The 27,028-nt window shown below is 39.7% G+C and overlaps 4 protein-coding genes across 7 annotated transcripts; 1 reads left to right on the forward strand and 3 right to left on the reverse strand.

Moving 5' to 3' along the window:
* Positions 1-33: 33 nt before the first annotated feature.
* Positions 34-3,705, reverse strand: snx24 (sorting nexin 24). The gene is made up of 7 exons (XM_077622207.1): positions 3,563-3,705; positions 2,880-2,963; positions 2,148-2,252; positions 1,811-1,905; positions 1,680-1,709; positions 1,547-1,611; positions 34-1,458 (listed from the first exon to the last, which is right to left on the reverse strand). The coding sequence occupies exons 1-7, from the start codon at positions 3,629-3,631 to the stop codon at positions 1,379-1,381; spliced, it is 528 nt and encodes a 175-aa protein (XP_077478333.1). The 5' UTR covers positions 3,632-3,705; the 3' UTR covers positions 34-1,378.
* Positions 3,706-4,360: 655 nt separating this feature from the next.
* Positions 4,361-11,195, reverse strand: loxa (lysyl oxidase a). Of its 2 annotated transcripts, XM_077622702.1 has the most exons (8): positions 8,738-11,195; positions 7,829-8,611; positions 6,959-7,067; positions 6,528-6,659; positions 5,631-5,787; positions 5,099-5,194; positions 4,883-4,998; positions 4,361-4,791 (listed from the first exon to the last, which is right to left on the reverse strand). In XM_077622702.1, exons 2-8 carry the CDS (start codon positions 8,415-8,417, stop codon positions 4,785-4,787), a joined length of 1,206 nt encoding a protein of 401 aa, XP_077478828.1. In that variant the 5' UTR covers positions 8,418-8,611; positions 8,738-11,195; the 3' UTR covers positions 4,361-4,784. The 2 variants fall into 2 exon arrangements, with proteins under 2 accessions (XP_077478828.1, XP_077478829.1); XM_077622703.1 differs by lacking the exon at positions 4,361-4,791 and having other exon boundaries at positions 4,879-4,998.
* A 158-nt stretch (positions 11,196-11,353) lies between these two features.
* On the reverse strand, positions 11,354-26,995 carry mpx (myeloid-specific peroxidase). 3 transcript variants are annotated; one of them, XM_077622699.1, is made up of 18 exons: positions 26,889-26,995; positions 26,008-26,110; positions 24,844-25,008; positions 17,977-18,144; positions 17,783-17,845; positions 17,607-17,691; positions 16,735-16,910; positions 16,527-16,659; positions 16,157-16,286; positions 15,872-16,078; positions 15,057-15,420; positions 14,460-14,620; positions 14,125-14,383; positions 13,831-14,001; positions 13,524-13,761; positions 12,898-13,115; positions 12,666-12,769; positions 11,354-11,727 (listed from the first exon to the last, which is right to left on the reverse strand). In XM_077622699.1, exons 5-18 carry the CDS (start codon positions 17,841-17,843, stop codon positions 11,686-11,688), a joined length of 2,349 nt encoding a protein of 782 aa, XP_077478825.1. In that variant the 5' UTR covers positions 17,844-17,845; positions 17,977-18,144; positions 24,844-25,008; positions 26,008-26,110; positions 26,889-26,995; the 3' UTR covers positions 11,354-11,685. The 3 variants fall into 3 exon arrangements, with proteins under 3 accessions (XP_077478825.1, XP_077478824.1, XP_077478823.1); XM_077622698.1 differs by having other exon boundaries at positions 26,806-26,959; XM_077622697.1 differs by lacking the exon at positions 17,977-18,144 and having other exon boundaries at positions 26,008-26,889.
* On the forward strand, positions 22,397-26,775 carry sftpba (surfactant protein Ba). The gene is made up of 9 exons (XM_077622709.1): positions 22,397-22,480; positions 22,561-22,613; positions 23,183-23,257; positions 23,545-23,673; positions 23,750-23,860; positions 23,935-24,015; positions 24,790-24,973; positions 26,295-26,353; positions 26,427-26,775. Exons 1-9 carry the CDS (start codon positions 22,429-22,431, stop codon positions 26,481-26,483), a joined length of 801 nt encoding a protein of 266 aa, XP_077478835.1. The 5' UTR covers positions 22,397-22,428; the 3' UTR covers positions 26,484-26,775.
* Positions 26,996-27,028: the final 33 nt, after the last annotated feature.

Here is a 27,028-nt window from a genome sequence, read left to right on the forward strand (position 1 = left end):
AAAGCCTTTCATAATTATAAGTAAAAGCCTGTGTCGTCAGTAACATTGTTTTAATCAGTCAGTGTCATTTCTCCTATGGCACATTAGGACTTTGAACACAACACAGCACAAATAGTACAAGAAGTGAGTTAAATGCGGATTAAGTACAAAATTGCTATTACCATAGAATTAACTTCACATTGTTTCCAGGACATCTATTGCCATAGGATGAGATAAAGGGGCAACTTCATTTTAGGAGTTTGATGAAAAAAAAATCAAACTTATGATTTCACAAGAACTTTTCGATTTACTACACTGAGAAATGACATTACATTTGAAAATAGCATTTAGCTGAAGTCATTATTTAGGAACTGCCTTTCAGGGAAAAAAACTAACTGGATTGAACCCTTGTCAATGGCAGGCAATGTGTTAATGATGAGCTTCACTTTTTCCAATAGAACTATTCCATTGTGTATTGCACAAAACGTCATGCCTTCTTTTTCTGCCTCCCATCTGGCACATTACTAGCACTAGTGTCACATACTGGCCATTATTAAGTGTCACACTATTAGTATTTTTTTGTACAAAATCATAAATACATGAATCGCATTGGTTCAGTAACAAAATCAAAGCAACTATGATCAGTCTTCAGGGTTTGAAATGAACCCAGTGTCCCTTTAAAGTCCCCTGTGACCCGTAAGCTGGTATTTTGAAAGGGAGTGGCACCTCCTCGCTCTGCTTATTTTGATTTTTTTTGTTTTACCAAAAGGCCTTCCATGCCTCGTTTCTCATGTGGCTTGCCAGAGCAGCTCGTGTCCTTCATTTGTATTTTAGTCCACTAAATAAATAAAAAATCAAGTGACTATTTTGCCGCCACATTCCCTTGAAACATCATTACGCCCTTGATGCCTGAATTAAAATATAAGTGAAAAATACATGAACAAAAGTGTATCATTGATTTTTTTTCTACATTTTAAATTAATTATCTGTATTTACTTTTATTTCTCTTAGTTTTTATCTTTTAGATTCTCATTTTCAGCTGCATTTTTTAAATTTTATTTTTAATATAGTTCATTTTTCTAATTTTTAATTATATATTCCTCCAATGCTTTATGTACATGTTTTAACTCTGGACGTTCAATTCATCCGCTCATTCGCCACCATCCTTCCCATGTAAAATGGATTGGACACCTACACGAGAATTATTGGAGGACTGGCATAGCCAATGAAAATTGAAGAGTTAAATGTAAACTTCAAATACCTCAATCTTTTCAGAGCTTCAAGTTCCAAGAACACCCAAAATTAAATACTCTGTTATATTATTTAAACAATGAAAATGAGGTTGATTTTCTCTACCAGACATGCTTCCGGGCAGACCTTTTTCCCTTATTTTGTGGCTCTACCTCGGCTGGAGATCTGTGTAGAAAACACCACGCACGACGCCTTCAATTACAACATTTGGAAATGTACCTGAAAGCCCTAAAAAAATGGAAAGGAAAAAAAAAACTAGTTTTATGGATGCAAATTTTGCTGATGAAACTTCACAGACATAGGGCCCTGAACTCACCATGTGGATCTGGCAGCAGGTAGGGGTCTTTCAGAAACACCATGATGGGCTGGTGTGAAAGTTTACTGAAAACAGTTTGACGATGACATTTTATAATGTGTAAACATTGGATGGTATAACCAAATTGACCTACCTTGATTCTGTTGAATCTGTATCTAAAGACCTAAAGGCAAAAAAAATAGGGAATATGTACTATAATTCTAAAGCCATTGACCAAAACCACAAAAACAAACAATTCTTGCTTTGAATTCATCTTCAACTCACCCACAGCTCTCTGTTTTCGGCAGGGAAGGGAAATGGCGGATATTGAGGAAGTCCAAGAATATCTTTGGAAGAACCTCGTTCTCCATAATTATAGTCTGGGAAAATGAAAAAGGCATACAGCATTGTTATCCTGCGTGGCATTTTGGTCAGAATTTACCACCACCGGGCCATAAGAGGGCAGTACAACACAGACACATCTCAAATAAAAGCGTGATGAAAAAAAACATTTTCTGAACTGCTTATCCTCCCACAAGGTTAAATATGACTTTTTTTAAATTACTTTTTGAGTCTAATTTTTAAAAAGCGTACCAATAAACCACCAAAAATGGCTGCGTACCTGCAGGTAAAGTTCCAGTCCATGTCTCCTCTGCTCCAACACTTTGGGAACCCAGTTTCTCACATGTTTGGAGGGGATCTCAGGTGGTTTTATGCTCTTCTTTAGCTGAAAACCACAATAAAAAGTTCAATAAATATCACAACATTTCGAATTGACATTCAGGTTGTACCATTATATTTTTATTTTGTAACATTTTCTGAAAATAGAATTAATTTGCACTTGAAAGCTGTTATTAACTACTATTCTAACATTCTTGTCAATTATTTTTAGAATCAAACTAGGCCAGGGAGGAAAGGCCGACACAAATATAGGAACAACGGGCGTTCTTTTGAGAGGCTTTGTTCGCTATAAACAAACAAAAAATGGGAAGAGGAAGTTATTATGGCTGAGATTGCAAACAAACCGATGAACAGATTGTTTGTGGCTGAGATTGCAAACAAAACGATGAACAGATTGTTTGTGGCTGAGATTTCCTGTGAACTAACACATCATTCACGTGAGCTGGAGTCAATCTTAGCTGACTGAGTGCATAAAACTACTCATATTAACAGTCATTAAATGAACTAGACATACAGCTTTTTAGAATGACCGAGGAAAAACACCTTGGCCGTGGTTTGCACATCCTACATTGTAACGAATATTTCCACAATTGTTCATTTACTGTTCATAAGGGGGGAAAATGGAAGTCTGTTTGCCGCAAGTGACATCATACCGAAAGAAGTGTCGTCTCACCCTTTTATGCAAGGAGTGGAATTCACTATAGCGTTTCTCAACAACATGTTGCCTCCCGTTTATCAGCACATCAATTCGAAAAACCTGAAAGAGAGGAAAAAGGATAATTTTATCCACTTCCAGTTAGATGAAAATGATAAGTGATGTGTCAGTGATTATCAGGAGGAAACAACATGGCCATGAGTTTCACATCATACTGCGAAATGGAAAGGTCATCTATTAAGAACAAATATACAACTGAGAAATGCGCAATTTCATTCGAAATAATGAGTATGACAGGGAAAATGAAATAAAATGAAGATAAAATATTTGCCGCATTTATACTTTGGCTACTCTTGACGGCGTTAAACGTCTAATTCACCCTCCAAGTCAATATGGATTGGAAGTCTAGCACCGTCAATGGCACTGAAAAATGAGCATTCCAGTTTCAATAATTTGATCGTCTAACGTAAGTTTAAAAAAAACTAGTTCAGCAATTAAAAGAAAAAAAACATTGTCTTTCAGCTTTAACTCCAATGTCACACCAGATAAGGATTGTTGCAAAACGTCAATAAAACACAACTCGAAGTTCAATGGAGACAAACATTGACAACTGGTGTTTTGAAATCCAAATTATTAGGTTTTTTTTTTAAGGATACACTTTGCGGCGTAGAAATACAAACAAATCAAGTGTGTATGCTTACCGTGTAGCCCCTCTCGATATGGTTGTTTTCTAGGCGAAACGACGGTATCGACACGCTGATGGGAGGCATTACGACACAACTTGTGTACAACCTGAGTCTTGAATGATAACATTTAAGACGTATAGTGACACTCTTTCACGAACACGCACAAGCTAGCTAATAAGTAGAATCTACACTCATTTGTACTTGCGTACTTGCTTGGTCGCATGAAGGAGACACTGGGCGGGTATTATGACGTCACAGTGAAAGTATATCCCACAATGCAATGCTATCATCGCGAATGATGCGCGGGTATACTTATGAAAATTAATTGAAAATGTCATTAAGAGGCCTAGACGGTTTCGCGTCATTGGGTTCCTTGAAAAGCGTTATATAAATTTGTTCTAACGACTCTGGATCGCTGACCCCGCTAAGGGAAGGATAGGGCGATTTTTAATGACGTCATACACCTGCAAGGCGAGCGCTTAGAAGCTCTATCATTTTAATTAAGAAATTCTACTTGACATTCTCAACATTGAACTAGACGGCAACATGTTAATGTTTTTTTAAATAAAAAATGTATATATTTATAGTTAACAGCGCTATCTAGTGGTGAATAGACAAAGTACATGTCTGCAGTAATCCCTCGGATTTCGCGGATAATGTAGTCCAGACATGGCTGCGATAAATGAAAAACCGCGAAGTACCAACGGCCCATTCAAATTTGTTCCACCACTCACACAAAAGCACAATGGGACACATATCCATGCGAACAGACAGACAGGTCAGTCACCTGAAATGGATCTTCTTTGCAATTAATACAGTATCACAAACTTTTATTCAAATAAGATTAATATTGAAAAACATTTTGGTATTAAAAAAAAATCTATATGTTCTTGGTGGTTTAAAAATAAGGCATGTTATTGTATTATTTTGCAATTCAATGTCATTTGAAATGTTTTTTTTGTTAAATAATATTTTAAGACGCTCAAAAGTAAGAAGAAAACAATCAGAAGAAAAACTAAACTATAAAATGAAGGAGCAGAGTTAAACAGGGGGAATGGAATAGAAAAAAAAGAAATACTGAAGGGAAATAGCATGCACTGAAAATAACACTATTTTTTCTAAACTACAATGAGTACTCTCACAATTCAAACTTTGTTTAAAAAAATGCCCCCGTGTTGTTGTAAATACGTCCATGTGCAGTCCTCCATAATGCCATCCACACAATTCTGCTTTTCCATTAATACCTGAAAAATAACAATGATTAGAACAAGATTTAAAAAAATCACCGATGCAAGCAGTAATCACTTGATAAAACACAGGCGAGGTGGTTCTTACGGCGACACGTGACAACCAGACAAGTACGCGTAGTTGCCCGTGTACTGGACATCGCAGCGCACAACGTTGTTAGAGTAGTCTTCCTCTGGGACATGATAGGAAGGATTTACGCTGACCTGTAGATAAAAAGTGACAAAGATAGTTAGTCGGATGCGTACGCTGGAAAGGGAAATCTATCTATTTATCTATCTTTAATGGCGTTTCCATGCCACAAACCTTGAGGATGTATTTCCCCGGTTTCACGTCGGTGATGTCAATCCACTGGCAATCGATGTCTGCGTTGTAGGTGTCATAACATCCTGGACTCAAACCCTGGAAAATGACAAATAATAATAAAGTATACCTGCATAAACTATCAATGCTTATACAGTTATATGCCTAAAAATCGCTATAAAGAATGAGCGAAGAATTGTGTATTCCTGGTTTAGATCAAATTCAAATGCAGTTTATAGATGTAGGTATAGAGAATATTTACTGTTTTTACGTTTTAATTAAAGCCGAAAATAATAAAAAGTAAATAATGAAGAAAATAAAAAATACAAAAGAATATGTTCCAATTAAGAAGCTCAAAAAGAGGATTTGGATCATTCTTAACGTCTATAAATGATCTATTGACAATGAGAAAAGCTCTCAATTCATTAATCGGTTAATTGTGTCAGCACAAAACCGTAACTATGACGTGACTCACGATGAAATTGAATTTAACAACCCTGATGTTTGCTATATTAGAATTAGCTGAGAACAACACCTGAGTGTGTGATGTACAAGCATAGCGCCTGTAGTAGCCGTAGTCGCAGGACGTGTCCTCCAGGCAGAAGCTAACTTTGTGACCCTCGGCGACCGATCTCTGCGAATCGGCGTCCAGTAGCTCGTAGCGGCTGAATTCGTCCATGCTGTGATAGTGCCTGTGGGGCCATACCGCCATGTTTTAGCATTGTAGATGCAAACAATGTCCTGCCAAATGCAGAGGTGAGCTAACTTTGGTGCTAGATGCTTTCTGGAAAATAAAATACTACAAAATCTACATCCCCAGTTTTGGAGCTAAGCCACATTCAGACCGACTTGTACAGAGTACTGATTTATTTTTTTTTTTTTACACACCCGTCTTCCACACATAACTATGAAATGAGCTCATATTTTGGGGGGAAACAAGAAGCCAGCAATTTTTCCATTAGGGAAAAGGGTTCGTCTATCACCGTTTGTTTAACAATGTCTGCGTCGTGAATGAACATAGCTGTCAGATCACATAAGGTTCACGTTACATTGGCCCAGAAATCTCGACTCGCTCGCTGCCACGGAAGGCCAACCTGTTGGGATTTTGCGCATATTTACTGAAGCCAGTGAGTTAGCAAACAAGTACAAATGTTGGACCTAATGAAATATTCAATGACAAGGTTGGTAATAACGGACATTTTATAGGAATGAAATTGCCATCCTGTTTTTTGGGTGAACTCTGCTGCTTAAACGATGAGAAACCTTGGAAAGTTGAGTATTTTTATATGGTTCTTGGCACTAAAAGAGCTATCTAATTTATATATAGTATTTTTTTTACACCGTATTATAGAAATATCTAATGGTGGCCAACGTGTTATCCTCTTGAAAAACCAAATGATAATATATTAAAAGTAAGTATCCTTATACCCACTGGTGACAGCTGTGCCATTCCCAGGCATAGCGCGGCCTGCTGGGCCGAAAGTCGGAGGTGCCCTGGTTCTTCACTCTCTGGGGGAAGCGCAGCAGCATCCGTGTGTCGTAGTCGTGGGCCGAGTAGGCTGAGCTAGAAGCACCAGAGAAAATTTCTCAATAATGCCGTCCTGACTCGGTGTACTTCCTGAAGGAAAACAGCCCGAGGCGGAAAATAGCACGCATGCACGCGGTTCCTGCTGATGTGTTTACCATTCCTGCTTCTTTTCCCCACAAAGACTATCATTACATTTACTTCAATCCGCACCACTAAGGCGGTATTTGACTTTTACTTGGCCACAAGTACTTTATTATCACGATTTAGTCTCTGAACCAGATGAACTGCTGCTTTGTTCTAGTTTTATTTGGAAAAAAAAAAAGAAATTGGCCTACCTAGACAAGCAGTTCTCTTCAGATGCACATCTCAGGTTGTACATAGGAACGCTCTGCACGTAGGCGGCCGTCTGAATGGAGTAGGGGTCGAGCACCAGGTCGGGAAGACCTGCAGAAAAGGCATTCGGATTGGAATTAAAATACAGTTCATATTTCATGCCTAGACTTAAATACATTACTAAACAATCAAAAACATGAGTGAATGGATGAGCTGCCTTTTAAAAGGAATATCCATTATTGTCGTATGAATGATTTGTTGTTACTTTCGTCAGGAACAGATCTTATGTATTATATTCAGTTTGTATGTGTCTATTTTTTACCTAGGTCTACAATGTCTTGCTACTGCAACCAACAATTTTCCCGAATACGGGATGAAATAAAGTTCTAATCTAATCTAATGTCTGTGATGAAATTTTGGCGTCCTTCGCTGTCAATGGCAATTAATGAATGACAATGAATACCTTCTAGCAGTATGGCAAAAAGGAGACCCTTGTAAGCGTCAAATGAGCCCCAAAGCCGAACACTTACTTCAAAATGATTGAACGAGTATTGCTGTCAACGGGAGCCGGTACTCACTCGGACGTTTGGTCGCCCGGACGTTTGGCAACATGACAGAGAGTTTACTGTTGAAACCAGCTCTCAAAATTATATTCATGAGAGAGTTTAATATCTAAATATCTACTGTTGAAACCAGCTCTCAAAATTCTATTCACCCGGGCGACCAAACGTCCGGCGACCAAACGTCCGGGCGACCAAACGTCCGGCGACCAAACGTCCGGTCACGACGGGAGCCAATTAGTGCGTACCGGATAAAGTGTCTGCCGGGTGCACATGAATTTGCAGTCTGCGTAACCGAGTCCTCACTCTTACCGTACTGATGGTACCTTGTGCCATATCCGGGTCTGGACCTGGACCTGGAACTGGGCCTCTCGTACACGTCATAGTGGTTGTAATAGGGGTTGTCGTGGTCCATGTCGTAGGACTTGGACGGGTCGTAGGGGTCGTCGGCGACCATCCCGTCCTCCCTCTTGGGCTGCGGCGGGCTGACGGTCAACTGGGCCCGGGTGCCGTTCCTCCGCTCGGCCGGCGGGGGGTCCTGGGCCTGGCCCCGGCGGTGCTCCCTGCCCCTCACCAGCCGCTGGAGCGCCGAGGGCTGCGCCCCGGGCCGCTGTTCCGGGGTGTCCCGCTGCTGGCCGTCGCTGACGATGGTGATGGGCTCCTGCTGCATTTGCTCCCGGGGGGCGCCGCGACGCCTGGCCGGCTGGTACTCGGCGCCCTGGCTCAAAATGCTAAAAATATTGCCATTGTGAGACCACTGCAGCGTCTGGCGGACAGCGGCTCCTGGCTTCTCCCCCGAGGGGGGCGCCGGGTGTCTCTGACAGTGCGCGCCCCCGAGGGTGAGCGCGAATAAATAGATGCACGCGAATGCGTAAAGCGGCGTGGTGATGCGGAATCCCATGTCTGGACCACTTGTCTGCTTTCAATTTAAAAAGCCACCATGGCAGTTGGGAGGCTCGAGTAGAAAGCGCACGGGAGCTTTTAGGAAAGTGTGTAAAAGTCACATCTCTCCACGGCTGCGGTCTGCTCATGCACTTAAAGATGAAGAGGAGGAGGAAGAGGAGGAGGAGTTGTGAGTTGGCATTATGGGATGGTCTGTAAGTAGTCACATAACAACTGATTACGTGACGTCTGTGATGGGACGAGTGTCTTAACCCTTTCGGAAAGCGACTCGCCATCAATGGTGGCCAATGAATTAACGTGAGCGCCGTTTGGACTTACAAACTCTCCGTCAACGGCAGCCAATGAGTGGAGGAGAAGCTGGCGGTGAGCAGTGAAGGACTTGGAGGGACAAACTGGACAGACGTGGTCGTCGTTGCCAATCGCGTGAGGCTGCCAGTTGCTTCGGCTTGTGTAAGCTGTGGGCCTGAACGGGAGCCAAGTGGAGTCACAGAAGCATCCGAGAAGCTTTCCTCCCTGCAGAACTTCTCCGACTGCTGCACACACGCAGGATAAATATAAAATTATGCCTCATAATTATACACATCTTTGCAGATTGAGAAGAAATGGAGAAGGACTCCAACAAAAATCTGAATGGCTTTTTTCCCCATTTAGTTTTGAATGTTTTTTTATTTATAGTTAAATACATTAAAAAGGGGAAAAACATTCAAGTTTTTTTTTTTAATTTAAAATAATGTGTATTTATTTCCTTAGAAAGGGATATGGACAGAATATCTCTTATTTCTGGTCAAAGTAAATTTAATTTTATTTTTATTTCAGAAAAAATATCAATGCATGTGATTTCCTTTTTTTAGAATTTTGGTTTTTATAATTAAAAAGTTTTTAACAGGGAAAAAATGGTCTTTCTGATTTAGTAAAAAAAATAAAACGAATAATTCATAATTTATTTGTTTAGAAATGAGGAAAAACGGAATATTGCCCTATTTCTGGCCTACAGAAATTTGACATAACTTTGTCAGCCAGAAAGTGAAAAACACGGCTCAGGGAGAAAGGCAGAGTCCAATCCAGCTGCAGTGGCTCACTGATGTTTTTTTCCTCATAATTCCCCGAACTTTCTCTCCTCCTTTCATTCCCTTGCACATCTGTAAGGAATTAGCCAAGATCTTTACTTGCTGGAATCCTGCATTTTTGGCCCTGCAATTGAGCTGCAGGAATTCCAATCAATTCGGGCCTCTGTTGAATTACAACTGGCAGAACACAGAGGAAAATTGAAAAAATATCCTATGGTACTCCACAGGGTAGATGCGTGGTGCCCCTATCCTTCTTACGTTAGTGGAATAATCTTGTGAACGTCTGTTAAAAAGTCTTGACAGAAAGGGGCGTTGCTATTTTAGGGAAATATTGAATTTTAATTCCAAGCTCTGTTATGGTCATTGTGGCTTTTTTGAAGAAAAACAAGAAGGAACGATACAAATGGAAAGAAGGGGCCTCCTGTGAGGGTATTCGTTTTCTCACAATGCTAAATTTAACATCAATTTCAAGGGCCTTCACTGCGGCGTCAAATGGCAGACATTTTATTTGGCTTAACTTTGCAGACAGAAGAATATTGTTGAGTATTATTTTTAAGATCATGACCGGAAAATTTGTCTCTATGGCAACATGAAAAAACCTCAATTTCCAATGGCAAGAACATTACAATTTTAAAATTTTAAAATTGCTTACATCCTACATTTGTTTTAAATTTAACTTGAACAATTTACATCTTAAAAAAAATTCTGGGAATCAAAGAGCACAAAGGCTTCTTAAACTTTTTGCCCAAAATGTAAAGTTGCATAGGAAAAAAAATCCAAAGTAAGTGACGCAGAAATAAAAGCAACAGAAAGTTTTAAAATAAATATAAAGTGCCCCAAAAAGTGAAAAAAGTGACCCACTATAATTGTCCAATGTTATTTAAACTGAAAGTGGTTTTACTGTATAGTTTGACAATCATTTTCTTTAAACTGTTCTCCCACATAGTGTTTTGTTGGGCCTTTTCAAATACATTCGGGGCAAGTACAAAGTTCTCTAACAGACCAAAATCATTGAAATATTTGCTCCTGTTTCATAAAAAGTGGCTTTCCATTACCCTGGGAGCACACAGACATACTCACGTACGCAGAGTGTGTTGGACGACGTGGCACTCGCACTTTTAGAACTATGGGGGGAAAGAGGAGGAGTGAAAGCACAAGCAATCCAGCACCTTTTACATACTGTACAGTACTTGGACAAACAATGTCAGGCATATTTATACATTTATAAAAGAAGTTCAAATCATAAAGTGAGGAATGCGGAGAGAGCCCCATTTTTTTTCTGCACAGTGATAAACAGCTATCATTTATTCCCCAGTTGGGGAAATATTATTGGACGCATCACAAGATTTTCAAGTGCTTTGAAATGCTACAAGTTACTTTAAATGAAAGCAAACCATGTTGTGGACATCAGTGCATTTATAAAGATACTGAAAAGGCTCAATAATGAAATCACACCCCAATTAACTAACTATTAACGAATTAATCTCTTAACAGAAAATGTTACACGCAGAAAGATGACTGTTTTGATCTCACCATCAGGATTGCTGAGAAAAAAAAGGTGCAGCATGGAAAATTGTGGGATATTTTTTATATCGCAATGTCCATAGGCCAATATATAATAATTTTTAATTTGGGGGAAAAATATCCAACAATTGTAACAGGTAGGAAAGTAGAATAAATAGCACCATCTAAAGGACATGTCATCATAGCACAATGATTTCAGTTTTAACATCTTTATACAGTTGGCAAATGTACTCACCATCTCTTTGTGGAGTAATATACAATTTATCTTTCTGCTAAATGTTCCCGTCATATTTTAATCTGTCTTGAATTCCTCAAAATAACAACACTGTCTTGGCCACAGCTGTGAATTTTCTGCAGTTTTATTGGCAGTTTGGCACAGAGAACAGAACCAGATGAAAAAAATGATTAAAAGAAGCACCCCACATGTCATCATTACATAAATAATCATCAGCTTACAAACCAAAAAAATTACATAAAAGGCTTTTTGTAACAGAAACGAGAACACGCTTTAAAAAATCGAATGGAAATTTTGTCAGCCACCAGCGCGCTGAGGAACGACAGTAAAAAAAAAGTGCTGGTGCCAGTCGGCCTCAAGAAAGTGACTGCATAAGCGTAGATAAAAAGTGGCTACAACTTAAAAGTGGGGAATTAATTGAACTGAAGGCAGACTGACACTCACACTGATTCGTCCAAGTTCTTCAACACGAAGTCTGGCAGCTGTGGGAAAAGGAGAAAAAAATGTAACTTTACATGGGCCCTAACTTGGTCCAAAACAAGTGATGCTGTTTGCCGACATTTTCTGTGGCCAGCCAAGCCCGTCTTACTATTACAAGCTTCTCTATTTATGAAAATTGTTTAGCGTGAGACTAACTATCTGGACGTCTTTTAAACTTTAGCAACGTGAAAATGAAACGGGCATTTCTACTTTTAACGGCCTGGACTGCAGTTGGCTATTATTCTACGAGATCATATGGAGGGACTCATCTGCCTTTCCATAAATGTAACATTAAAGTCAATGGGATGAATGAATTCCGCGAAATAGCTATCGACTGAGTTGACTTCTATGAGTTGGTTTATCATGAACATTATAGACGCAAAAATTTAAGAGTATTTATGGGGTTTTCTCAAAATAGGATCATACCTATGTTAATACGGCAAGCTAAAAATATTTTAGTGGAGAAAATCACTCACCTTATGTCAGCTTCAATTGAGCCTGCCAGGAAAGTTATCTGATGTAAAATGGCTGCTGGTTACTTGAGAAGTCAACTCTGCTTCGAGAAATCCGGCCTTAGAGCGCAGTTTTATGGTTGTGCCGAATAATGTATATATGGAACGGTTTCAAAATGCCCCTTTTTTATCATGACAATCATCGAGTTATATGACAAATATGAATCACGGTTTATGAAAATGTGAGAAATGTAAGGTGAGAACCCTGGTCGAGGGAATATATATATATATTTTTAGAACTCTTTCACTGCCATTGACAAGGATTAAATCCATTTGAACTGGGATAGCTAACGTGAAAATGGTCATGTTTCATTGCCATTGATGGCGATAGATGTCGGATCCATATTGACTTGGAGGGAGGGGTGCAAGTGATAAGTCAATGGCAGCCAATGAGTTTGGGGTGTTTTTTTAGCTGGTGGGGCAACTACCTTAATATCCAGCCTCTCCTGTAAAATTTCCTGATTTTCCACCTCGGACTCCGGGTCGTTTCCATCTTCAGATTCCGACTCGAGATCGGGGCAGGAACCATTTTCTAGAAATTAAAAGTCACAGTTATGTGCATTCTTCATCCATTTCTTGATTCCTCCCCAAAAAATGAAGAAAATAAAAAATAAATTATCCCATTTTGGTTGAAATAAACGCAATAATAAATGGTCTCACCTAGGGGATCCGTACATCTCCTCTCTCTCCATGGCAACAGGTTAATGCTTCGCACATTCTTACAACGTACTGGCTGGTTTTGCCTGGAAGGGATGCTGAAGACGTCTCTGGGGATGGAGTCGATGCCCGTGTTGTCACAGATGATTCCGGATAGAGTGGCAGTATACAGGGCGGCTCTTTGCTTCGGCAAAAAGACGCCCGGATTCTCGTACCACAGCCTACGGATGAAGCTTTATTAGTTAACCAGTCTGTCTGACGGTTGCGAGCAATGTTCCCTCTAATTTTTTTTTTGTCTGGGCAGAAAGACAACCTCCCTGAGCACACTGAGTACCGGTGTGAGCAACATCATCATTGCTCGCTATGGGCACACACCAGTATCACACCTGCCATAAGCAGGTGCATGTGTACTACACAAATGATTTAGTAATAATAAAATGTAATGATTAATATCTATGAATGGGCGGCCTGGCGGATGAGTGGTTCGCGCGTCGGCCTCACAGCAAAAAAAAAAAAAATGGGGATTTTATTTTGTGCGCTCCATATGATTTGCTTGCGCAGAGAAGACGAGAGTAGTGCGCAATTGTGCATGCGCGCAGCTTAGAGGGAACATTGGTTGCGAGGCTAACCTGTCGCCCTGGCGGATCTTCTGAAACTGGGTGCCGATGAGGCAGGCAAACAGAGGCCCCACGCGGCCTCCGCGGACAAAGGGCTCGGCCACGCCTCCCAGCCAGACGTCGATGTTAGCGGGCGTGCCGTAGAGTTGCAGTAGCCTGCGAGCCAGACCTCTGTTGTTCAGCACCTGAGCCAGCTCTGCCACGTTCGTGGGCTCGGACAGGTTACAGAATTTGCGCCAAGCGTTGTAGCCTAGTGGGACGAACGGAAAGTGAGATGGCGTGACCAAGAAGTCGCGTGGGGGGTCGAGTTTTGACTTACCGGGCAAGCCGTGGTCACGCGCCCTTTGCATGTTGAGGGCTCCCAAGTCCAGAGCCAGGTGCCGCGCGAACTGGAAGAGCCTCTCTCTCAGAGCGTTCACCAGCATGTTGTCCTGAGTGTTCAATTTAGCAGGACGGCCCACCAAACCACGCAGCAGGGAGTCAATCCCACCTTGAGTGACAAGCGGTGTAAAGATGGGGCGGGGGGTCAGTGTTTTTTTATTTAATTGGATTTTTTTTAAGTAAGCAAGCTGCAGGAAAAAATATGAACATTGATTGGTTGCTGCCAACTCACCCTCAAAGGTGATTCTCCAGGGAGTGAAGAAGGCTTTAAACAAAGGGATGTTTGGGAACTGTCTACTCTCTCTGTTGTTGCTGTCCAGGCGGGACAAGGTGGGTTGGATGGCCAAGTGAGCGAAGCGGTAGGCTGCCGTGGCAAAGACATTGGAGATCCTGGGGTCCACGTTAGGGTTGTAGCCAGGGTAAGGCCCCAGGAACCTGGAAATGGCATCGGGTCCAAGTATGTGCGGCAGGTAGTCGCGGATTAAAAACACCTAAAACACAACAAATTAGCATAGAAATGATTTTTGTTTTCGCACTTTGAACCGTGACGTAATGACGCAATCTGACCTGTGAGTAAGCTCCCATGATCTTGCGAGCTTCCTGATACAGCGTCTCGCCATCCCAATGGGGATTTAATCTTTTCAGCTGACGGGCTAGGCGGTTGTGTTCACGCAAGAACAAAGTGTGAATGGAGGTCAGCGCCACGTTCTCATCTACCCGGGTGTCACCTAGAAGACATGAAATACTTCATTGGATTAGAAGACTGCGGAACAAGAACATTGTGTGGCCCTAAAACGACTGAATGTACAAATGGCTTTGTTTAACAACAACAACAAAAGGCCTAGATATTGAACACGGAGCCTGACAACTTTTGCTTTGAAGGTGAATTGTACTCACACCATTCTTGATTTCCATACTGTCAAAATTACAAATGATGACTTTTGCTATTATATTCATTTTTCGGTTTTATTCTCATTTCCCGCTGCAACTATTTTCTGTTGTGAACTGTCTTGATATTTTTTCCATGTCTTTTAATAGGTGATCTTTAAAATTTGTATGTGATGTAAAGCACTTTGAATGACCTTGTGTTCAATTGTGCTGTACAAATAAATCCTCCACGGGATGCAAAAGAACTTCTAACGAGTTATTTTCAAAGCGACTGACCTGCAATAAAACAGGGCACCTCGGGGGCGTTGGTGTCATTGGTCACATTCCTGTGGGTGGCACACATTTTCACCTGCATCGGGTTAAAGGGCAGCAGCTCCCGTCCGTTGTCACGGAACTCGGTATTAACGCGCATCAGGCCGCTGTCGCTGTTCAGGTCGCGGAGGCTGAGGGCCAGCTTGGTCTCGGAGCCGTAAACCTGGCCCATATCCTGGAAGGCGGTCAAAGCGTTGATCTGCTCCCGCTTGTTGGGCTCTCCTCCAAAGTTGTAAGCCGAGTTTCCCGTCCCGCACGCGGGAGCGGATCTGAACGAAGGTAAGCAGCTGTCTGGCCCGGTTGGCAAGCGTGGGTCGCCGGGCGGAATCTGCAAAGTCAACATATGACGGTTGGAACCAATGTTCCCTCTGTTTTTTTGTTTGTCTGGGCAGAAAGACAACCTCCCCGAGCACACCGAGTACTGGTGTGAGCAACATCATCATTGCTTGCTATGGGCACAAACCAGTATCACACCTGCCATAAGCAGGTGCATGTCTACTACAAATAAATGATTTAGTAATAATAAAATGTAATGATTAATATCTATGAATGGGCGGCCCAGCGGATGAGTCGTTCGCGTGTCGCCCTCACAGCTAAATAAATTTAAAAAAAAAAAAAAGGGATTTTTTGGGTGCGCTCCATATGATTTGCTGTGCGCAGAGAAGACGAGAGTAGTGCGCAATTGCGCACGCATGCAGCTTAGAGGGAACATTGGTTGGAACCAAAGAGATGGCATTTGGTTCATTTATGGTCACTTATTATGGATGGAAGGGACTGACCGCGATGGGGATGCACGGCTCGGTGCGCTCGCAGCTCTCTTCGCAATCCACCCCGTTGCTGAAGGAGCGAATGCTGGGTGAAAAGGGCGTGAAGGTGAGGTCGTGGTCGTTCCACTGGCCGTACAACGTCACCATGTGCGAAAGCTGTCCGTCGCTGACCACCCCTTCGTCCGTGGTGCTCAGGATGTTATTGGACACCTGACGGACCTGAGTGCAAAGGATGGGCGAGTAACTTTTTGCTCAAGCGGTGAGGTTCGAGCCAAGCCACGGTTTCGGAGGGAGTACCAGGGGAAGGAGGAAGTTGTTGAACGTTCGGTTGACGTCCCATCCTTTAGGGATCGAGATGCCGTCGTCGTATTCGGCGGGAAGCCAACGGGTGAAGGGCGTGTTGGATGCTCCGAGGCGGGGGTTTTGTCTACAAAGCAGACATTTTTCTTTAGGAACCCTGCTTGAGGAAGGAAGTGTATTGCTATGTGTACTCTTATGTATGGCCCAACTTGTTACACAAACAACATTGAAGTTTCAACACTTTTCTTGTGACATAAAATCGTCTGACTGCCACTGTAAAATAGTTAAATATGGTTGCTCCTCTCACCGCAAGATTGGAGAACAATGAACATCTGTTGGCCACTAGACAAAGAGTTAAGAAGCTCACTTGTTGTTGCAGACGCTGGTAGCCGTGCGATACTTGTCCAAGTTTTGTGTGCTACTACAAGGCGGTGGCCTGATTTGCGCCGCACATCCCGTTATTCTGCTCAGATTCTCCAGATCCTCCGCCGAGAGCAAATCTGCAATGACACATTTTAGCAACGTTCAACTAAAGGTCGACTAAAAGCCATGGAGCGGGAAATCGAGAACCGGACCTGTTGCGTTGAGGGAGCGTTTGTGGATGAGGCGGACCCTGTCGTGCACCAGGCGCAGGGTCTGCGCCATGTAGTCTGCAGACCTCACAAAGGAGCGAGTCTCTCCGCGAGGCTGCTTCATCAGGCGCAAAACGTCGTGAGGACTCACGACGTCCTTGCGCACGCGTCTCAGACTTCTGAAAAGTACAACGGGAAAGACCGGCTTGATTTAACCGTAAATGCCGTAGTGTCATTTTTCCAAGGAGTTTTTGGATTGATTAAGGTTTGCGGTGGACACAATACAAAACCACTACGTATGATGTTACACAATACAAAACCACTACGTATGATGTTACACAATATAAAACTACTACGTATGATGTTAAAATTGTATTCATTAGGACAATGGTTTAGGAACATAACAACAATTAATACAAGTTAGTTAACGGTATAAAAACTGTTCATTATTGAGTTAACCTGATTCAATAAAGAAATTGTGTTAATGTTACTTCATTAAGGCCTTTATTGCCTGAATTTACATTGCAAAAAATTTCCATGTATTAGGGTATTACATAGGTAAATGAAAATAATAAAAACAACATAGGTACTTATATAACACCATTAATTTAACCTAAGAGGACAACATGAAAATTAAGTTATTATTAGACATTCGCCAAAAACAGGTTGGTCAATTAATTCACGCCCAAAACCACAGTGAATTAATTAATACCATTATGCAACCTATTATTCATAATCAAGATAAATGATTACAGTGAGACAGAGAAGGTCATTGATTTTTGATAGCGAAAAACAACAAATTTTAAAATTAAATGTCTAACCCCCCCCAAAATCCATTGATTTATACAATTAAAAGAAAAAATAGTGAAACTTACTCTGCTCTGGAGTAGGTGTAGGCATCATCAACAATCTGCTTGGCTTCTTCAAAACATTGCTGAAGGAAAGAGCTGCCAAGATATTCTACCAATACAAAAAAAAGTGGAAATTAGAAGTCAGAAATATCCTTCAATTGATCCCCATCATGGTAGAAGATAGAACATATTCCATTTACCGGCTGGTTTTGGATGTGCTGGCACCAGGCAGACGCCCAGCAAGAAGAGAAGAAAAAGCATCTCTGAAAGCAATTCAAAACGGCAATTAACAATACGTTCAGCTTTCCGCGAGGACCGGCAGGTACTGCGAATGAAACAATTTCATAAGGACAAGCGAAGCAGACAATAAGAGACGCAATAGTCTGACGATTACCTGTCTGAGGAGTGTGTCAATTGTCTCGTTGCGGTGATGCATCCCTTTTTATTTGGTGGCATGCAATTGCCTCGCCCCTTTGACCTGATCTGCTAGGTGCGTTTCAGGAAGCCAACATGTTTTCCTTGTTCCTTCTTCCCACAACTTGATAAAAAAGTTTCGGATAACCTCGAAAAGTATATTAATAGTAGAGTATATTATAATAAAATTGAATGGAGTTAAAAAAATAAAAATAAAGCCTTGGGCATTGCCTTAAAATTGAATCCTTTTCTTCGAATATGAACACACCTTTGTGGGGAATTTTGGCCTGGTAGGGTAAAAATAAACCAATAAATAAATCAGTTTAGACAAAGTTATTGATTCTACCAGAAGAATGTAGTTTAGATATTTTAATTAGCAGCCACACTTGACTTTTTTTGTCATAGTTTACTCTGTTACTGAATTACTGTCTAATCCCACACTGTGATTGATTTTTTTTCCCCCATTTCCACTCTTTTAATTTCATTCATCTTCTGTACCGTGCATCCTCGTAAGGGTGCTAGAGCTTATTTCAGCAGGCGGACCCTTTTGATTTCCCTTTTCCTATCTAAGAAAAAGGTTTGAGTGACCTACCTCAAACAATCTCACAGTACTTCTATTCTAGACTCTGTTCTTTTTCTATGTGTCATTTATAGGAAAAATTTGATAGCAAAAATATCGATACCTGTTTTTTTTTTTTGCACTCATACAGGTCACCAGAAATTTATTGCAAATGGTTAAATGTTTTAAATTTTTCACTACTCTTTATTGTAATAGTAATTAAGGATATTTTTGCATTTTTCTCAGGTACTCATTGTAATAGTAATTAAGGATATTTTTGGATTTTTCTCATGTACTGCTTTTGACAGCACTTGACTCCAATAAATTTTGTGACTGGGAGGGGCTTGTTTGAATTGGACGTCTCTATTCGTCCATGGGACAAAAATATGATCATTTGCAATCAGCCCTCACAGTTTAAATTATGTCTACTATTATCTAGGCGGGACACTGATTTGATTTTGGGTCACTTTCAGTACATTTTGGGGGATTCCAATGTCACTTCCTGGTCATTTTTGGGGCGGTTCAAGTATTTATTTTTCTTCTGGTAATCATAATGATCGCCAATGGAGAAATAGTAAAAGGGTTACCAAAATTTAAAAATAATCTTATGTAGTTTTGAGTATTTTGTAGACTAGTATTGTTCTTATGTATTGTCACAATTATATGTTCCGTGGGCGATGAAACTGAAAAATGAACTCCATTCATTTCGTACATACTTTGCTATCAAAGGTAATTCATTGTGGTATGTGTGTTGCAATTTGGGGCAGTTTTTGTTCCTGGCGCAAACAAAGCGGAGTTTTGAATAGGTTTGGTGCTTTCATGGCTCAAAATAGAAAATGTAATGAGATTTTCCTCATCCCTTAGGTCAGGGGTATCATACTTTAGCTTTGTTAAAATATATTTTTAGATTTTACAAAATGACTTTTGAACTAAAAACACAGAAAAAATGGATTAAAAAATTACAATTATTGATTTAAAAAGGGGGAAAATCAGGAAATTTAATATACATCTATACTCTTCATTTTAATTTGATCCTAAAACAGAAAGTCGGCACTCATGATTTACTTTCCCGGGCCGCACAAAATGATGCGGCGGGCCAGATTTGGCCCCCGGGCCGCCGCTTTGACACCTGTGGCTTAGGTGCACACAACCACCTTGACATAGCAATGCAAAGTATATTTAAGATGGACATTCAGAGATGAACAATATTAAATTGGTTAAAAATTCGTTCAACTGCTGCTCGACCATCCACTTCAAATGGCTATGACGTTCAAAGTGAGTTTTAAAAAAAAGATTTAAAAGTTTGTTTCTTTTTAGGTAAAATTTTGAAGGGGGGAAAAAAAAAATCAAGGAATAACAAAATGAAAGTTCTAAAAGCGGGTGTGAAAGGTCTGCCTATCAGATCAGGTGTCAATCAAGTGCAGAAAGAGGAATTTTATAGTCAGTGATCCAGACCGGAGTTAAAAGATAAGCTTTGCGTTATTTCCTTGTGCGCTTCATGAAGTTATGAATAACAAATGTCTTGAACATTTCTAAAATAAATAAAAGCTGTATATATGGACAAGAGCAAGGTACCAGCCACTTTAAGGATTTATTTCATTTTAAAATTGCAATTTTAGTGCTTTTAAAAATATATTTCTTATCATTTTCATTTTTTAAATGTATGCATTTTTTTGTTTTGCATCTTTAAGATAGATTTTTTTCCAATATGCTTTTTGATGTATATTTTACGTGTGTATATTCTGGCAATGGCTCTCAAAGCAAAAGGAGAAACTCACAAAAATAAGTTGTTACATCAGTTTTTTTGCAACATCCCAGAAAATTGCATGAATCCATTTGAGTTCCGTTTAATCGCTTATGAAAAGCAGAAACTGCTTGAAATATTAGTTAACGCATGTGTAGCAAGAAACCTCATTGCAGCAGTTCTCAGGCTGTGGAGTGCGACACCTCATTTGCCATTGTTGGGAAACGTTTTACAGCTTTTACTGTCAAAAAGGAGAGCGAAAAAAGTTTAAAGTTCACGTCATGGATCAAGGAATAAATATAGTGGCTTTGGACATTGCTCAGCATTAATGATTACAGTTATTTACTGGAATACAGTAAGAGTGTAATGTAATGGGTTCTTGTACCCAACTCACTTTACAGAAAATAATAAGTAACTATAGTAATAAACAAACCAACTCTCGATATAACAGCCGGAGAAAAAAAACGATATATGAAGACCAGTAAGGTGGTTCATGTAAGGAAGCAAATTATTGCATGCACATTAACTCTGACATTACCAATGCCAGATATTTCCCAGTTAAAATATGTTAATGACTATCAAGAAAGAGTAACAAGGTGAAATATTAAGTGCAAAAAGTATGACAATAGGGATCTCATGCTCCATTGAATATTATGCTTGAGCAAAGTGCAGAGGATAGTAAGCAAAAACAAGGCAAAAAAAAAAGTGTAAACTTAATTTTAAATGTTTAGATGGTTCATGAGATCACATTAAAATAGATTCGATTTAATTGTGTTTTAAAAAGAAATGTTACTCGTCTTGGAAGCAGAATATTTTGACCATGTGGAAATTTAATTAACATTATTGGTAGATTTTTCTTGTGATTAAAGCCAAACTTGCAGCCACTTTTAAAATAGTGTGTATTTTGGTGAAGACTACATTGTATTGAAAATTGCAAAATATGTAATTTAATGTCTTTTTATTGTGCTACTTAGAGAATGTTAAAATCTTTAGCGAACAAGAGGAACTGTCTTATTTTTAAATTTCTTTACTTTTTACACTATAGAAGTCAGCTGGTTAATAGTGCTCCTTTTTCAGGGTTTGACTCTGGTTGGTGACCCTACATATCGCCCCCCGCGGTCTTTCAAAATCCAATGGCAAATACGGGAGAACATATCGGACAAACATTCTTTTCTACTTTGTCATTCCTTCGCAAATTTACCAACGTGCCAACTCGTTGAATCGTTTTTTTCAAAACACATCTGACTGCTGTTGAGCTAGACAGAATGCCAGCAACTCAATCTAAGACAGTTATTTTCATTATGATCAGTGTGGTGATTTATATCCTCTCTCTTCCGACAATATTACGTATCATTTTTATGTTTATACTTAAGGCCGTCTTTATCAGGCTAACGTTTACTACTGCATTATCACATGTTTGTGAGAGACTGCGTTGAAGTCTGGGAAGGCCAAAATACAATCAAAAGTGACTCATGAGGCATGTTTGTGTTAGTTTTTCCAATGGGGTTATGTTGCAGGTCATTTCCTTGATCATGCGCGATAACAGAGACAGGCGTTGCCATCCAATTAATGTTGGTTTCTGCAAGGCGAATCAAAATGGCACCTTGTCGGTTTTACAAATCTGATCTACATAATTGATTTTTTTTCACTGAATGTTTACAAATGTTTGAGATGTTATGACAATACTGATTAAATGCAAGGGAGAAAGTGAAGAAAAGGTTAAAATCACACTGTTGATGTACGATAAATGCCCTCAGTTAATAATCTGGGGAGTTTTAAAGGACTTAATAGCTCTTTTTTTAATGATCGAGGGTTTATTCTTCATAATTTTGAGCCTGAACAACAAAATACGCATCACTTTCGCATTCCACTGCGATATTGCTATATAAATTTAGTGATTGAGTATATCAGTTGACTCATTCCCACCTGTGAAGAATTGAAAGCAGGCATTCCGTCCTCGGCAAATATATGAATGTTATCAGAAAAACCTGACTTTTTTGTTCTTTTAAACTAGGTAGGATTGGGGCTGGGGGTGTCAACTGGTGCTTGTCACATAAAAGCTGCATTTTAGAAGTCCATACATTGAGTAGAGAGAGACTTGGCACGCTAATACTCAAATTATAGAGAGAATGAACTCTGTCATATTTGCATTGTTTCTCCTCACTGGTCTCCAAGGTTCCGGTAAAACAGTTTTCCCACCCTAATATATGTTAATATAAATAAAATGTTCATTATATGAAGTAATTTCCTTTTTTTTGCAGCTCTGTCTTTGGAAAGTGATGGCTTGGACAATGGAATGGATGTGCTGATGACAGTAAGTTATAGTTTTCTTTTAACATTAAAATATTAAATAACAGTTCCTACTAGCAATTTAAACTGAATTACAAATACTTCAAGTATACATCTAATATCCCATTTGCAGGGATTATTGGTATGAAAAATATATTTTTTCACGTTTGATACAATGTAAAAAAACATTTGCATGCCATTGTATACTTCCATGGGAGATAAATTATAACATACAATATAAAGACTGTACATAAAGCATAATTTTAGACCAGAATTTCTTAAACGATGAAGGGCGCATTTCATCTTTTAGTATATTGAACATAAAAATTCTAATTTAAAACCCCCCTTTTCTTTACAATTAATACATTGAAAATCTAAGTGTGATTTTATTCGTCCACTTTTATTTGGATGATGTATGAAACTGTACTTAATCCTTTTATTTAATGAAGTGAATAGTAAAGCTTTGTCCATTTTTTGACTCTTATAATAATGATACAGGCATTTAAATAATATACTCTACCTAATGCCATATCCATTGTGTGAATAAGCATCAGTTTATGGAATAGGCTTTAACTTCTGTGATTTTGTGCGCAGGGTAGCAGTCCTTGTGAGGACTGCAAAAAAATAATCAACCTCCTTGTTGACCTGCTTTCTAACACAGACCTCCAGGTGACCACATTCCTGACTTGACCTTTTTTATTTTATCTTTCCACTGTACACATGGCTATCAAAAAGAATGTTCCAATCAAAACAGCAGTTCTACAACCAATCCTTGAAATGTTGGTGGGAACGCATTTATAGTCATCAGTGGGGCCGGTCTTTGCAATGTGCATTTACTGTCACCTAAAAGAACAATAATGCCTATCCTGCTTTCAGTCAAATTCAATTGAAATCAATTGCATTTTCTATCTATATGTTTACATTGTTGAGATCGAATCAGACCACTTTTTTTCCAGAAAAAAGTCACCCAAGGCATAAGCAACCTTTGCGTTCACCTGCCTGCGAAAGCAAGCATGGTTGCATTTTGCAAGGAGGAGGTCGAAAAGATCCTCCCGGTGGTCATCAGCTTCATTTCTGTGGTCACGGTACGTTGCACAGACGCAGTATGAGATCTAGCTATCTTCTGTTTGTGAATAACCAATAACTTTCGTTTGAGTAAAGAAGCCAGGGGACGTATGCAAAATCATGGGGATGTGCGGCTCCCAAGAGCAAACAGAAGCGCTTAGCGATTTGATCAAGGAGGCCCTCCAGTTTGCCCAGGCGCAAGAAAACGTTAGTTGAAAACTTGGAACAAATTGAAAAATAATCTATCGTGAAAATGATCATTTAAACTGCTGTGTTATTAGGAGAAACCCACTTCACCGTGCTCTTTCTGCATCTTTTTTATCAAGACGTTGGATGATTTGCTGCCAAAAGAAAGGACTGAGGTATTACGGTAGCATCACACTCAATGTTGTCTAGTTACTGTTTTTTGCATTGAAAAAGTTTTTTTTACCATTTTTTTCTGTTGGAGAAAATATTTTCCCGTTTTGTGGTTTTTGGGGGTCCTAGTGGTTTTCAGGGTTTTTCTGTTTTTGCTGGTTTTCACATTTGCCCTTTTCTCAGTTATTCAATTTTTAACCTTTTTTAAGTTTGTGTTTTTGTAGGGATTTTTTTTTGGTTTTTTTCTGTTTCATTGATTCAGTTATTTTTATTGGAAATTTGGACCATTTTTGACAACTCTTGGCCTTTCTTCTCAGTCTAACTCACAGGTGTCAAAGTGGCGGCCCGCGGGCCAAATCTGGCCCACCGCATCATTTTGTGTGGCCCGAGAAAGTAAATGATGAGGGCCAACTTTCGGTTTTATGATGAAATTCAAATGAAGATTGTAGATTATTTCCTGTGTTTCCTCATTTTAAATCAATAATTGCAAACAATTTGTACTAATTTGAATGTCCAAAAATTATCTATCGATTAGCATGATCGAGAAAGCTGTCAATTTATTAATCGATTAATTTTGGCAGCCTAGTTGGAAGACATAACGGCCCTCCGGATGTAATCGAAACCACCACGTGGCCCGCGACAAAAAAATGAGTTTGATACCCCTGGTCTAACTGAACTGTCAATGCTAAAAGCCTTTTTTTGATTGAATTATTGGTAGATTTGATTACAGTGTACCTAATAAAGTGCCCAATGGTCTAATCACTTTGGATGTGTCACAGGATGCCGTGGTGCAGGCAATGGAAGTTGTATGTCAAATCCTGCCAGTCTCTTACCGTGATCAGTGTGAGGTAGTCATCAGCAGGTTCAGCAAGACGCTTATGGATGCCCTCCTGAGCTATGCCACGCCAAAAGCGATCTGCACCCTCATTCGTCTGTGCCCGAGTCAAGAATTTTCTCCTATTGGTAGGTCATGAAAACCACATCCATGTTTGTATACTCTGGGGGAAAAAAAAGATCAAATCATTTAAACTTTTTGAGCTATTTTTCTTATAGCTCTCAGAGCCAAAATCAGTACAGGAGCATTGGCTTTAAAAGGAGATGATAGTTACCTTTTCACATCTCCTAGACCCTTTACCACAAAGTTTGCGAGTGCGTACCATACAGATAAGGCTCCCAGAACAAGTCGTTTTCACAAAAGCAAAACTTTCATCAATAAACTTGGCCCAACGATCGTCATCGCCGAGCACGTTAAGTATCCTTGGATGTGACGACGATTAACGGAATTGTTCAGTCTTTTTGAAGGGGGCCTATAGGCGGAGAGTCAGCTTGGGTGGGCTGCCGGACCGTTGTCCTGGTGTGGCATCAGGCTGGGATTGGATGTCTTGGAGATTGGTTTATCTCGGAACGTTATGTCCATCAGTTATCTTATGTTTGTATAGTTCTATCTAATTTAGGAATACTGTATTGTTACTTGGAATGTATACCAAACCTTCTTAAAATTAAATTCAGCCTGTTCAGTGGTGGCTGACATCGGAAGTCGATCATGAAAGAAAGAATATCTAACAGAGGTTGCCATTTTTCTACAAGTATATTAGAGTATTATTTCTGCAGATATTGAAAAATACAATGGCACAGAATCCTGACTGATATCTTGCCCTAACAAAATGTTTTTATTTAACCATAATGCGTCATTTGCTGAGATAAGCCAAATATGTGCAGATCAAACAAATCTCTACGCTCTTCTCGGGGTCACCGTCTAGATACTGTCCTAGAACATTATCTGATACAACCTTGTTAATAATTGTTATCCAGAAATATGTACATTATTCATTCCTTCATTCGGATAGTATTTGCTTAAGTAACTGATCTGTGAATATTTGATTCTTCATGTATTACAATAGAAGGGAGCATGCGCAAGATTGTGATCATTGATAAAGATACGTACAGGCAAAAATACAATTTCCCTTCAATATTTCTTAAAAGAAAAAAATCCATACCTTTAGAAACAGGTGAGGTGATCCAATTGACTTTTTGCAAAACCTCAGTCCCACTTAGATACTGTTGCTACTCTGTCAAGCTTTGTGACTCCGATGGTAAAGTCTATGGCAAGGAAGTGTATACCGGAGTGTTAGTGATTTGTTTTGGAGTACTATCTCCCAACTCGAGGCAGAAGGGTTTGCTGTATGCAGTGGATTATTACATTCACAATATAATCATTGATAGCAAAGGGAAATCACAATCATGCTTACATGGCAATTAGCAAATTTACATTTTCTCCCTTTAGATCCCTGTACACTTGCAAAATACAGATGCAAAGACCTGCAAACCTCTCTGAAATGTGGGGTAAGTCATCAAGAGTTCTGATCACTTTATTTTCTATATGCTATATGGCCAACATTCTTTTCTCTCTATGTAGACCCTGTTCTTCTGTCAAAGATTTGCCTGGAAACCCCTCAGCGACAAACGTCTCTAAAAGATAGATGGACTAAGGCCATGAAAATGTTTAATCATGACGCCATACGATACAGAGCCATCCATATTTTTTTGGGGGGGGGTCAGGATATCTTCAATGAACTTCCCAAGTTCTGATTTAACATTGCTTGTTTTTATGTGTTTTCTCTTCCTAAAAGTGGGACATTTTGTATTCAAAATTATGCGGACAAAAACATCACAAGTGCCGAATCCTTAGTTTATACATTCGTGTACTCGATACATTTTTAAACTTAAATTTTCCTTTTACTCAAATCTAATCATTTTGCATCTATCGTTGAATAAACACAATCATATGATCTTACAGGTATATCCTGATTTGTGATCATTCCGGAAAGACTCGTGTTGACATTTGTTTCAGTGCAACTACCGATTGCGCATATCTCACAGTAACTTGTGGCTTTTCTCTTGGTGCTCCACATTCCTTCCGGACGACAAGGGTATGCCCCAGCGACCCTAAAAACAAGCACTATATACAAAATGGATGTAAATGCATTTTGGACAACCATGTTAAGGCACAAATCTATG

Source organism: Stigmatopora argus, chromosome 16 (assembly GCF_051989625.1).
Source record: "Stigmatopora argus isolate UIUO_Sarg chromosome 16, RoL_Sarg_1.0, whole genome shotgun sequence".
NCBI lineage: Eukaryota > Metazoa > Chordata > Actinopteri > Syngnathiformes > Syngnathidae > Stigmatopora > Stigmatopora argus.